Genomic DNA, 13659 nt, shown 5'->3' with positions numbered 1-13659 from the left:
AAGCGCTTCCTTTGAGGTTCTTTATTGCTAGTGCTGAAGGGCAAAAGAAACAACGTTTTTAAATAGGTTGCAAAATTTCAAAGCCTATTTACAACATCGTGAAACATCTCGTCAGCCCGTCTGTGTTGTTTTTTCTCAACGTTTTTAGTAGTTGTCCTACTGCAAAATAAAAATATAAATTTTCCAGACTGGTGGGTGAGACTCCAGGTGAAGCCTTCATCAGCTGCTGCAAATCTGTCTAATATTTTCTTCCAGTTCTAGAACGGAAATTGGTATTAGTGCCTACACTCATAGTACTGGAAGTATCTCCTAACACCTCCTGTAGGGCCTTAGTAAAAAATCTTCCTGAAGTTACAAGATCCTCTCACACTGTACAATTGATTGTACTGATTGCATCACAGGTCAGACTGAAAATTACAAGCCAGTCTCTTTTAGGATTTTTAGATCTTAATTTTAAATTCTGGGACAGTCCCTGAGGGATAAATTATGCATACATAGTACACCTGATGTGTTGGACCTGCTGCACATGTGAGATAGGACTATATACATATAGTAGCTAGTTTCCAGACATCAGGCAGCCTGAGTTTCCAGGCATCTAGAAAAGTGGGTAATTACTTCAAAAATATGGGAAAAGTCTGCATCTGTAAGCATGCATTTGCCATAGGATTTCTGTGAATAATCTGATAAGTCTGTTGTGATCCGGTATCTCCCTTCCTTTTATCCCTCCTTCCCCCAGCAGATATTTCCAGACTTCCTTTTCTATTTTTTTTTCTAGTCGCTTTCTGAAACTTATTACTAGCTTTGAATGCTTGTGAATAAACTAACCAGCAGACCCTTGAGGAGAGTGGTCTGACTGATGTCTACACTTGCAAAATCAAATGACTGAGGAGTCCAAAGGTACGAAAGTTGTTTCCAAATTCATCTCCCATATAATAGCTCAGGTGGTAGCCTGCAGATCATTCCATTATTTAGGAGCTGTTAATGAAAGCAGTACCTTATTTTACACTATTATCAAAAAAAGGATGTATGCCAGACAAAGACAATTTACAACCCATTTATTTTCAGCATTCTCTTAATGCCCATTATTTGGAGTAAAACCCATCTCCTGACAGACCAGCTTCTTAGTTCCCTTAATCCCGCAACAAAGTGATAATCCTTTATTTGTGACCTCATAGGCTGTTGCCGCAGAGAATGCTGTGATATCAGAAAGCCAATGCTGTGACTTCACTCTTGGTGGAAGCCATAGTTGAAGATGACTCACCCTGGAGGCCTGGGGGGCAGTTAATAATCTTTTGGTATTCTGCAAGTGCTTCCTAAGGAGCAGTATCTGGCAAACAGAATTGCATCATATCTGTCTACCTAGGTGATGAATGAGATGATTAGAGGCTGCGTGTGAACGGAAAATACGTGGTGATTATGTTTTCAAGGTAATTTTTGCCCTTGAAGGAAGTTATGTCATAAGGAAGAAAACTGTCACTGGGTAGCTACGCTAGGTTTTTGTATCCTCAATCTCCAAAGATATGAAGAATACCAGAATTATACTCTCTAAAAGCAAGAACCCTGCATACCTCTTAAGAATATGATTTTGTAACCTGAAAACTTTTATTGGAAACAGTAGTTACATCAAAACTTCTATCAAAAGATGTTTGTCAGGAGCAAGGCAAAAGAATGTAAATCACATCCAAACCATTATGCCCTCAAGTAGACTTTTAGGCTCTTGTTTGTAAACTGAAATGTGAAGGATATGGGTCCAAGACTTCCCGGTATTTCCAGATATCTTACATACCTGGATTCTTTTTACATTTGAGTTTGAGCTTCTGTGCCATGTTCCAGAGATGAGTGCGTAAAATTAGGCTTCTCAGTAAGTCTTGATGTAAGAAATACTGGTAGTACAGTAGCATTCAATGGAGATAAAGGTTGAAACTCAGGCTGCAACTATTAGAAACAACATATGGCAACAGAAGCCATATGCGCCTCTAAATACTTGCGACTCTAAGTGTCAGTGGTTATGTACTCTTGAAGACTGAAGCTATCAGAGCCCAGAAAAAAAAATACTAGTAGAAAGTTAATTCATTTGTTTAAACATTTAGTTTTTGAATGCATCATGATCATATGATTGAACAACAGGAAGACATATGCTTGCCTGTAAAAAAATTAGTATTTTATTTTTACTATTGTTTATTTAATTTTTAACTTTCACCCTTTTATGCATGATACAAAAGGTCATGCAGATGAATTTAGCAGGATTGCGCATGTACTACCAACCCCACTGATAAAACTTCTGGAAGTTGTGCAAGCTAAATCAGGTTAAACAAAACACTCTTACTCCAGAATAAATGGCTATTTGCATAGGTATAGTTACACCAAGATAGTTCTGACAGTAAATTAGTCTTTAGAACAAAGCCCTGAGGTGAGTTTCCATCTTATCCCTGTTACACAGATGTTCTCCAAATTATGTTCTGAGCATGTATCAAACTGGATACTGCATAACAAATCCATGTTGGAATAACTCAGTTAAATGCAGTACCAGAAATGAAATACTACTTTTTAAAGCAAAAATTCACATGCACTATGCATAGGCTTTGCAGACCATGCATGACACACTTTGGGTAGCCTTATATTTTCAAGTTCTTGTGGTTTACACCAACTTTGTATGAAACTACACATGCATGTGTGTTTTTAAGAGCTGCTCATAAAGCAGCAGAACATTTCTAATGACAGTATTGGTGATGACATGCTGAACTGCTTTCACGTGTTTCTGTTCAAACTGCCCAAACCATCAACATACTCCTTTAGTGATGTTGTGTGTCTTATTAGCATGCACACTACTAATTTACTCTCAACTTTCTTGACTGTCCCGTAAGCTCCCACCCTTCCCCTAGCTTTGATCTTTCATCATAAAAGCTTAGAAGCAGCCTTTTGGATATGAAGATAAATGTTCCTTTTTAGCTATTCTGCCTGTTCCAGAAACTGGGAAGAGAGGAGGGCTCTTTCCAAGGCAGTGTAGTAATATGTAGGTAACTTTGGCAGGATCTTGGTGCTTGCTGGGGATGCTGACTTTGCTGGGTCGTTGACACCTGGGCTCAGGCTTGGGTCTGCAGCACAAGATATATTTGTTTTTTCGGGCTTTTAATTGAGACTTTGAGTGAAGGCTTTCACTGAATCCTTTGTGTGGAGGTGGTGAAGGTCAGCCCAGAAAACAAAACAAAGGCAAGCACCACTTGATGCAAAGCACATGCAGATCAGCTGTCACAAAACAACTGACCTTTGTTCACTTATTTCTTCAGTGATACATGCAGCCATTCCCACTTTGCTTATTCCAGCAATTCTGTAGATCCTTATTTTTTCTCCAGCCTTCCTATGGCTGGAGGTACTAATTTTATTTCGTAGCATTTGGTTATTATTTCTGCTTCCATTTAGCTGTGCTAAGCATTTAGATTGTTTTAACAAGTCTTTCAGAAGTAACATCTCAGATGCTGCACTGCCTGCTTTAAGAATCAAACAAAACCCAGCTCTTTCCTCACATTTGCTTTTAACCTTTCCTGTGTTCTCTCTTATATTGTTTCTTGTTTTTCTCTCTTTCTTCTGCTGCTGCTAATGCAGTCTTTATAGCCTAGGTTTTTCTTTAGGTAGCCTCTATATAAACTCTTTAAAGCTTGTAGTTATTCAGATGGGAAGAGCAGCAGGGGTTTCAAAAAGTGCATTCAGAATTACTTGCATCCCCTGTAGAAGTATCTGGTCTCTGCCGCAGTTCCAGCCTCACAAAGTGGGTGGCCAGGTGAGAGAGGGGCATGTACCATCCCCTTGACCATGTGCAGTGTCATGTTTACTGATAATCAGAAATGCTTTTGCAGTAGAGAGCCTTCTCAAGCTCTGGTTCTGACCAAAACATTTTTTTACCTCAGTAGAAGGTGCCCTCAGGCCCGTAAGATCTGGGTGAGTTAAAGTAGTGCCTGTGGAGATTGCTTGTTGAAAGAATATGGTGGTAACTATAAGGCCTTTTTTCTTATGACCAGGAGTAAGGAATTACAACATGGTGATAAGATGTAAGGAATTACTTACTTTGTTGTTTTAATGTGTGTTAGAAAATTACTATCTTGCTAGAGCATAAAATGTTGTAATTCAGAGTTTGAGTTTATATATCCTCTGTTATTTGATTTCAACATTTTTTGATGCATTACTTTTTTCTCACTGTGTCCTGTGGTTACTTGTGAAATCTATTAAAGAAGTTATCTTGATTCCCCTTTTGCTAGCCTTTTGGTTTAGTTCAGTTGAAGGTGAGATCATCATCATCAGCTCCTGAGATCATCTCAGGGATCTAGCCTTGATATCCCAGTTTAGGTCTCTCTATACTAAGAGGGCAAAGAGACAACTATTTTTATGTGCTCTCATCTTTCAGAAAAATGGGTCATAGCAACACTCAGGGAGCACAAGAACTCCACGCTCTAGTGCTTTATAAATGCTTGGTGAAAGTCCAAAAGAGAAGTCTTGTCAAGCTCAGTTTAGTATACAGAGGAGAAAAAAGAAGGATGGCCACTTCTGGACCCTGTAAATGGTTAGTGGTGCTTTGTGCAGCACAGATCAATACCAAATGTGTGGTGTTTAATAGCTATATGAAAAATCTGAAGGATAGAATGGGTAATGAAGTGGTAACCCTGTCTGTCAGATCGCAGTTGTTCAGGTTCATTAAGACTGCTGAGGAGGGTTTCAGAAGGGACTAGCGACAGCTGAGTGAAACAGCTGAGCAATTCTGCAGAGTAGTGACATCAGCACTGTAGTATAAAGCAGTGCAGTGGGCACTGACAAAATAGTGCTTAAATTTGTTAAGTTTTGTGCTTTTTTAGGAGCATGGTCTCTGCGTGTTTCTGGAGTTAGTGGTGAATGTGTTAGATGAGTCAGGAGTGGTAATTAAAAGTCTAAACTTATGACTATAAATGAGGAGGTATGTAAGAAGTCATGGAAGAGAGATTGCTCTGTGAAATTGGTAGTTTTATCCTTTTGGATACTGTGTTTGGTTTTATGGCTCATGTACAAGGCAATTTTCAGATTTCAGAAAATTTCATTTAAAAATAGTAGAGCAGCAGGTAGAGAGGTATTAGTGTTTTAACAGTAGTAAAACATCTGTTGTAGGTTTTAGTTTAGTGCTTCCTGTAAATAAGTACTCAGTAAGATTCAAAAGTAAAAGATTTGTGAAATGGACAGGAGGAAATATTTCATCCAGTGAGTCGTTTAATTGTGGGGAACCCCTGATTCCAGGTACTGTCATTTATCTGGGGAGGTAGGTTTTGATTGCTGCATTTGGTTATAGTTGTACTCATTGGGATAAAAAGTCAAAATATGCCAGTCCCTGAGGATCTCAAAAGAACTGTTTCTAGTCTGGAATTAGAGCATTTCCTTTTAAGGTGCAGTATACACTGGTGGTAATGTGTGCTGTTGGATTTCTAATGCTTCCTCTGTAAGATGATTGATGAGCATGAAGGAGGCAGAAGATTTGGTGAGTTTCTGAACTGTTGTGCCCTGGCATTTCCTTTGTTCCCATCCTCACAGCTAACCCCCACACAGGTGAGACCAAAGGACAGAATTTGAAAGAATTTTGAATCACTGTGGGGAGCAAGGGTCATTGCATCTACCTCATGCAGGTAGAACATAGGGACAGAATATACTAATACAGCTTCTTCATGTATTGAGGGGTAAAATATTTCAATTTCACTTTAAAGTACATATTCTTAAAGGTACTCCAGCCATATTGAAAACTCTGCTCTCGACCACAGGGAAAAAAATGACCCAGTAAACTCTCAACTGCTAAGTCTTTGGAGCATATAACCTTTTCTCTTTAAAAGCACTTTTGCACTAATTTAATTGATTCCATGCCTGGCCTTTTCATCAGTTCTCTTCTAGCCAGGAAAAACTGAGCTGTTAAAGGCTGCTGCAGTACCATGGGACTTGTGTTCAGTGTTGCAGGTTCTTATTTTAACCTGATGTTATCTGCCAGTCATCACTATTGGTTTGAAAAGCTGTAACCACTGCAGTACTGTCTTTGGGCTAAAAATCTTTTAATGGTTACAGCAGTCAATATAAATGAGAGAGAGTGCACTATGTCTTTGGGCCATGTTGATAATTACCACCTTTCAAGAATAATCACCTTTCAAGAATTTTTTCTGCTGACCAGATTCTTGCTGAATATTTGCTGCAGCATCTCCAGCCACACTGCATGTGTACTGGCTAAATTGAAGAGGATAGTGAAGACATGTTGTTAAGACCTTCAACAGCCGTGTTTTGTGCTTTCAGCAGTGTTTGGAAAGGAGTATTTTTATCTGTGTTTTTAAAATTTTTATAAGAATACATCTAGGTTTATCTTTGTTTGTTGGGTTTTGTTTCTTTTGTTTCTCATTTGCTTACTCTCTCTTGCCAAACCTCCTCTAGTGTCAGATTTTTTAAATGCTTCTATCTTTCCTTGTGTTTGCTGTTTGCTGCCAGAGAACAGGCAGGCTTTGTTTTTGAGGGGGTGGGGTGTTGGTGTGGTTGATTACAATATAGCATTAACACGGGTCAAATTAATTTGATAATAGCAGATTTCTATGAAAAAGCCCCAAACCCTTCTCCCTTCTCATTTTGTCCTAGCAACAAAATATGTTACAGGATTCTTCTGTGTGGTTTAAAATATCACATACTTTCCAGTGAGCTATAATTTAAAGAAGCCTCATTTAGTAGTTGAATTCTAAAAAGACACAATTGTTTTACCTAGTGGGCTTTTTGAGGGAGGGAGTTGTATTGGTTGCCTTGGTTTAAGACTTGATGTTTTCATTCAAATGCTGTTTCCTGGGCGGTTGTATTAGCAAGTGTCACACTGGATCATGATTCTGTCCTGCATTAGGTAACACTTGAAGCATTGTTTGTTTTTGGTCTTAGGTTTTGAGATTCTTTTTTAGAATGTGGTAAGCAGACATGCTTAGAAATGGATAACAGCTGAGAAGAATTGGATGATCAAAGACCCTTAATCATATCCACAGAGTGAGCTGTTGAAGATCATGGTCTTGGGAGTTAAACCTAGGAATATTTGCTTCAAACTCACTTGCAGTCAGCATAAAAAGGTTAACTGGAACTACTTGCTCTTTTGTAGGGTGACAGTGAGCCACCAATAAAATACAGCTTTGGGGAAAAAAGCAGGGTGTAAGGTATAAGGTATACTAAAAGTAAGGAAATTCCAATTTCTGATGCAGGTGGGAGGTCAGCTGGAACACTAGAATATGGTGCAGAATTCTGGTTGTTACTTTAAAGGAAAGTTACGTAAGTTAAAGTGTAGAGGAGTCCTCTAACAGGTTAAAGGGACAGGAAGAGCAGACATACAAAAGAACACTAGAAGAGTATGATTTTTAAAAGCCAGTGATCTGACATCTGAAGGAGGGGAGGTGTGTTCTCTGCTAATAAACTGGGGTGTAAGTAGCAGGAGTAAGAAAAAAACAAGGAAGGATATTTAGTTCCTAGACAACATTAGCACAGAAACAGATGGGCATTACTTGTTGAGATTTTGGTGAACTTAATGCCCTGATCATGTTTCCTCTTGTGATTTCTTAAAGAACCAGGAGATTTGTTCAGGTAAGTCAAGCAGAACTTATTAGCATACTGCAAGTAAGTTGTTGTTAGTAGAGCAATAATATGTCAACATTTCTAGTATTAAGAGATTTCCTAAAGAAATGGAAGTGTAAATTGGTATCTTTCTGATGTTCCATAATCTAGTTTCTTCTGAGGCCACAGGGTTCCTGAGCTGTGTTCCTAGTGTAGTGTCTGGGTGGTTCCTGCTTTGTGAAGTTCATTCTTGTAGAGGTGGTCATGATGACCGACACTGAAATAAGCTCAGTTGGTTGGAACATGGTTCTAATAACATCAAGGTTACAGGTTTGGTCTCTTTATAAGCTATTTACTACTGTTGGACTTGATGATCCTTGTGGGTCCCTTCCAACTCAGAATATTTTATGATCCTGTGGTGACTATGGTCTCTGCAGCTACAATTGCTGAGCACTGATGGCTGATTTTAGCCACTGAAGTTAGGGTAACTAGTACAGGTGAGACAGACTTGCACCCTTGATAACCTTCTTGGCTTCTTTTGACCATGTTCTTTTTTAAGCTTTTTTGTTTTCTCTCATGTGTTATCACATGTGTGGGTCTGTGTGCGTGTGTTCCCATTTTAGCCCATTCCTTTCCATCTCTTGAGTTCCCTCTAGTGATCGGGAAAGGGCTGTGGCAAAGCAGGGGAATCCCAGGCCCTGACTTGCAAGGACTGAAGGATATATGCAAACTAATGTAGAGTTTGACAAAGGAGTGTGTGCAAAAAAAGAAATTGGGATTTTTACATCATCTGCTTCCTCAGTGTGTGATCAAGATTGATGTTAGGCTATACTGTATGTTGTACTGGTATATTTGAATGCACATGCATGCATGGAGTTATACAGAGAGAAGTATGTGGTGTGTTTGTACTGTGTGCTATCAATAAGGCAGCTTTTGTTTTAGTACCAACCTCTGTTGTGCTGTGGGGGGAGATGTGGGATGGAGGAACAGAGCATCTGCCCTGGTTGGGGAATGCCTGTGGTATTTTGGCTAAGCCTTCCTCCCATGAGGCCACACTGCTATAACATCACTGATGATGGCAGCACTGGTTTGTCCATCAACTTAAGCTCTTTTAAACCTTCTCAATTATATTTTTCCCACTGCTGGTCTCTCACTTTTGCTCTCTGCTATGTTTGAGGTATCAGATACTTCTTGCTTTTGTTAATACTGCTTTTTAAAGGGCTGTGTAATGGTGCTGTAAACTGATGAATTTGAGTAAAGGAATGCCCAGGCCCATGCACACAAGATGTCTTTGTGTGCTTGGTGCATTCCAGGTATCCATAGGCATCACACATACAAGAGGAATTGTCTCACTGAAAGAGCTTGTAGTTGTATTAGTCTGTTCAGAATACTTGAGTTGATCCTGAGCATATAATATGGGTTCAAGTGCTAGAGAAATTTGGTAAAGAGAATAGATATTCGGGCTGCAGTATTACCTTTAGCTTTCTTCTGCCAGAGTTTTAACTTTGGTATTAGTTGCAAGACTACTGCATCAAGAACCTGTGCACGTCTGTGAAAACAGTGCTGCATGCATGAGCCCGTTTAGCTTTGCGTGACAGTTGTCTAGTGCAAAGAGGAAGAAGATTGGAACTGTTGTTTATGCTTTCAATAAGTGCTTGTTCTAATTCACTTTTAATTTTTTCTTCATGGAGTGGGTTTTGTTGCTGTAAAGTGCGTATATACTTAGTAGACAAACCAGAGTTTCTGAAGGACAATCCTAGGGGACCCAAAACGTTATAAATGTCAAGCTGGATTCATTAGAGGTGTTGTGGCTGATGCTGTGGCTCCAGAGAATGCAGAAATTCTGTAAAGCTGAAGGAAGATTTCCTCCAAGGACGCTTTTCAGGGAACACAAAAATTTTTGACTGTGTGTATAGCAAGCCCCCAGCTTTTAATGGAGAGATTGGCTGCTGGTGTAACTACCAGTGTGGCAAAGCATGCCGTTAACCTTACACTTGTAAATCAATCTGCTATATGGCTTTGCTGCCTAACAACCACCACAGACCTGTAACCAAAAGTGATGTTTGTTGGTATAACAAACTGTAGCTGTATAACCAAGCTATTTACTTGTCCTCTTGAAACACTCAGACCTGTTTTAGGCTTGGTTGGACTCTTTCACTGCCAGGGTTGTTGTAGGGCCAGAGAGGTAGTGACTTTTATATTTCATTCAGTCCTAAGCACCTGGTGTGTTCATTTGGTGAAACACATAGGAGAGCTGCCTATTCCAGCATAGCACAAGTGAATCCTAAAGTGCTGTGCTCCAAAATTTTATGGATTATGTGCCTTCTATGCTTCAAACAATTTCAGAATGCATGGAGTGCAGGAATCTTTAAAGAAGTGCTTTGTGGCATAACTACCTTTTTCCTTTTGCACCTCCATTTTGGCATAGTGGTCTGATTTAGATGATTAAGTCATGACTAGAAATAGTTCTTTTTCAGTAAAGGCAATTTTAAGTGTTTCCTTCTTTTAAAAGAAAATCAGAACAACTAAAAATGTTCCTCTGAAACAGCAGCATCTGTCTCTCATCTCATATAATATTCCTATTTCTTCAGTGTTTTCCTGATACTTTACCTTAGCATATCCTCACCAAGTAAAGGAAAACCTAGCACTGGGAGTGAGATCCTGACACAGTGACCTCGTTCTAAGCATTACCTTCTTTGTCAGCGGCAGCAGAAGCTGAAGCAGCTCTGCTGGCCCTTGGCACTTGGAACAGTTTGGCATTTTCTATCTGGCATGGTTTCAGGGCTCACCCTTTTTTAAGTCCAAATGGTGAATGGGATAATAAAAAATAAGCTTACAGGAACTTGTCCACTATGCTAATTTTTTGATTAACAGTTCACAGCAGCACAACTTTGATCTAGTGTACAGCAGAGCTGCTTCAGAGTTACACTTAGATCTACAGCATTCTTCAGGACTGACAAAAGAGTAAATCTTTATTTTTAATTAATAGACCTAAAACTGGTAAGTGTCATGAAAAATAGTGAATAGCTAAAGAAAATACTGGTCTGTGTAAGTATCTGAATGCCCACATATGTCTGTGCATTTGTTTATGTGTATAAGGGGGAGATGTGCCTTACATCAAGAAGATATGCTAGGGGTGATTTTTTTTATCTTGACTAGAGGGTTAAAGCTTTAACTTGTCTGTGCTAATGCATGTAAATAGCCTTTTTGTCCACTTAATGAGAAGGCTGGCTTGTTATCCTGTACAGTGCAGCTGGGCACTGTTCCAGAAGCATAGGCACTTCATTTCAAAGACAAAGAAGCCAGCGCAGACACAGGGAGAAACCTGGAACATTGCGCTGTGGATTTTTTCAGAGCGATGACTCATTTCAGTTCACAAAGGATTCTGGGCAGGGTAGTGAGAAGTCAGGTTGGCTGATCCATTCCTATGACTTCACTTTGCAGAGAGCCAGGGAGAAGAGGAGTGACACTGCAGAATCCTGAGGCACTGCAGTGGAGAGGTGCTTTGCAAAGACTGTGAGTGCCTTCGGAACAGGGGGTGGTATCAGAACGTGATTTCAGCCATTCCATGGAAACAGGGCAAAGAGAGAGAGATGTTTGCAAAACACTGTGTGGGAGTTATATTTGTAGTCCCTTTTAGATTCTCCTCCACCTCCTTTGTAATTTCTTAACCATTTATTTCTCATGCTTATGTGAGAATTGTGTGAAATAGTGTTCCTTTCAGTGGACCTACATAGGTAACTGCATTTTTTTCTTCAGTATGTCCCTATTTCCTGCTTTAAGAGGTGGGTGTTCAGCATATTAATGCCTAAAAGCATGCTTTGTTTTTCTTCTTTCAGGTCCTGTGGCACTGACTTATGCTGCATTCAGCCAGCTTCCACAGTGATATAAAGCCCCAATATGCACATTGTTGTTACATCACAGCTTCTCTGGATACTGTACTGGAGCATGGAACCAGACCATAGGGGTTCAGGTAAGTCCCCCTTTTTTAACATATTGTGTGCCAGGAATATAGACATGGACATTTATTAAAAAATGCATTTGAAAAATATTGTTTGGGGAAACACATTCTAAAGCACACAATATATTAAAAAAACACAGTCCCCCCACACCTCCTTCCCAGGATAAGCAATGCTACAGAAGTCTCCTCATCTGAATCCTCTGGGAAAGTTCCGTGCTCCAGCAGAAACTTTTTATGATCATAGTTGTAACACGTGCTGGGATATCACTTTGAATCAGGAGGCAGCTGGCCACAGGACATGAACAAAGAAAAGGAAAACTAAATCACAGGAAATACACAGGATGAATGCCTGTAAGACGAGTCTGCTGACTGTGGGTAATTTAGCACCTGTTTCTGAAAGTTGGTGCCACTTGGTGAAACTGGAGATCATGACTTTAGCTGGGTCTGAATGATTAAAAAGATCAATTTACACAGTTGAAGTTAATAACTAGTAAGGAACTAGAACTCTGTTAAGGTTATATTGGTTATAGTAAGTTTGATGTGTTTTCTTCAGGCTGTGTAGATTTGGAGTGGTCACATTCTTGGAAGTATTCATTATTTATTTTGGTGGGTGTGCATTTCAGAGATGCAGAAGGAACTTGCTGGTTAGTGAATGAATGTACTACTGCATTTGTTGAGCCTTTGTTTAAGCTGCTCTTAAACAGGAATAAATGGAAAAATATTTTATGTATTTTTTGTTGTTATTAACAGTCCTCTAATATGTGTATCTGTCCAGTAAAAACAATCCACAGAATTTTTTATAAAATACTCCAGGAAATGTAGCTTAAAAGGAGGATTTAGGCTATGTCTGGAAACAGCACAAGCAACATTTCTTCTAATTTTCTTTGTTTCTGATTTTGTCAGAGAAATGTGATCTTTTCTGTGTAAGCATGCTAGTGCAGATTCAAGGTACTTCACAGTAGTTCTGGTTAATACCAAAGAAATCTGCATATTCTTCTTTTCCCTCCTTTTGTTCAGTCAAATGGGACTGTCTAACTTAAAATGGCAATTACATATCCTTGTTGTGAATTCACATCAGAATAGGTTTGCTACATCTACTTACAAAGTATTCTTTAATTAGCATAATTCAGTCAAGTTGGGGTTTGGGGCAAAAAGAGGCAAAAAGACTACTTACATGTCTGGCCTGTGCAGCTCAGGCCAGACATGTTAAGTTCTTCAGCATCTGTCCCTTCATTAAGTAAATCTGAAAGCGTACTTTTCCCAGAAGAGACTTTTTACATTTAGTATTATTGGAAAAAAAAATTAATATTCTAGGCCCTCCTTTGCCCATTACAAGTAGTTTTGTTAGAAAATTACCTTTCTGTAGTTCTTCCCAGGGTGAAATCATAGGCTGTTGGTGAGAACAGGCTGTTGGCAAGAAAATTTTTGTAGGGGATTTCTGTTGCAACAACCACTATAATCATGAGATACCATGGAGTTACTGTGCTCTAGCTTGATGTTTTCTGATTAATAATGTAGTTCTGTAAGCAGCAAAAGTAGTGGAGTCAGATTTCCCTTGTCAAGTGTTTTTTTACTGGATTCTGTCCTATCTAGTGGGAGGTTGCTATGCCTGAAGCTCTGTATAGATGTAATATGTAGCAAACACTTGTTTTAGAATCACTACTCTTGTCTAGTGAGGGCCAATCTCCCTGACACAAAGAAATCCACAGATTCTGATTGTGCAAGCCTCATTTTATGTGGAAACCAGGCTAAAAATTATGTATAAAGGTTGTCTTGAGCTATAAGAAACAAAAGATTAAAAAGGTTTTGAGAATCTGAAGAAGTGAAACTGGGCTTTGACTTGCTGTACTTTACAGGATGCAGAGTGTAAATCAGAGGGTCTCCTCCCTATTTCAGAGAATAGGCTGTATAAATTCTAATATAGTATGATTTTGCACTGTAATTTCTTTAATTAATGTACAATGGTTGTGCTGAATTGGTTCCATTTGTAACTCAAGAGGTGATTTTTCAAGTAATCTTTATGCAAAGTTCATGAGACAAAGAGTTTGACTTCCAGGTCACTTCTTCCCAGCAGTGGAATCACTGTCATGTAATTGATAATTAATTGCTGATACATGGTACAGAATGTAGTC

The 13659-nt window shown here is 39.1% G+C and overlaps 1 protein-coding gene across 16 annotated transcripts in view; it reads left to right on the top strand.

The window, feature by feature from the left end:
- Positions 1 to 13659, top strand: part of STOX2 (storkhead box 2) — a 142641-nt gene that overhangs the window by 105325 nt on the left and 23657 nt on the right. For 3 of the 16 annotated variants that reach the window (XM_085578724.1, XM_021544441.3, XM_085578725.1), the window contains exon 2: positions 11406 to 11539. The exons of 10 other annotated variants lie outside the window; for them this stretch is intronic. In XM_085578724.1, coding sequence (XP_085434850.1) covers positions 11467 to 11539 — 73 coding nt within the window. In that variant the 5' untranslated portion in view covers positions 11406 to 11466. Of the gene's footprint in view, positions 1 to 4; positions 11083 to 11108; positions 11304 to 11405; positions 11540 to 13659 lie in introns of those variants that run through there. 3 more of the 16 variants (XM_021544349.4, XM_021544529.4, XM_085578726.1) reach the window with 3 other exon arrangements.

The sequence above is a fragment of the Lonchura striata genome, chromosome 4 (assembly GCF_050655825.1).
Source record: "Lonchura striata isolate lonStrDom1 chromosome 4, ASM5065582v1, whole genome shotgun sequence".
NCBI lineage: Eukaryota > Metazoa > Chordata > Aves > Passeriformes > Estrildidae > Lonchura > Lonchura striata.
The sequence above is the reverse complement of the archived record's forward strand: the minus strand, read 5'-3'. Positions and strand labels throughout refer to the sequence as shown.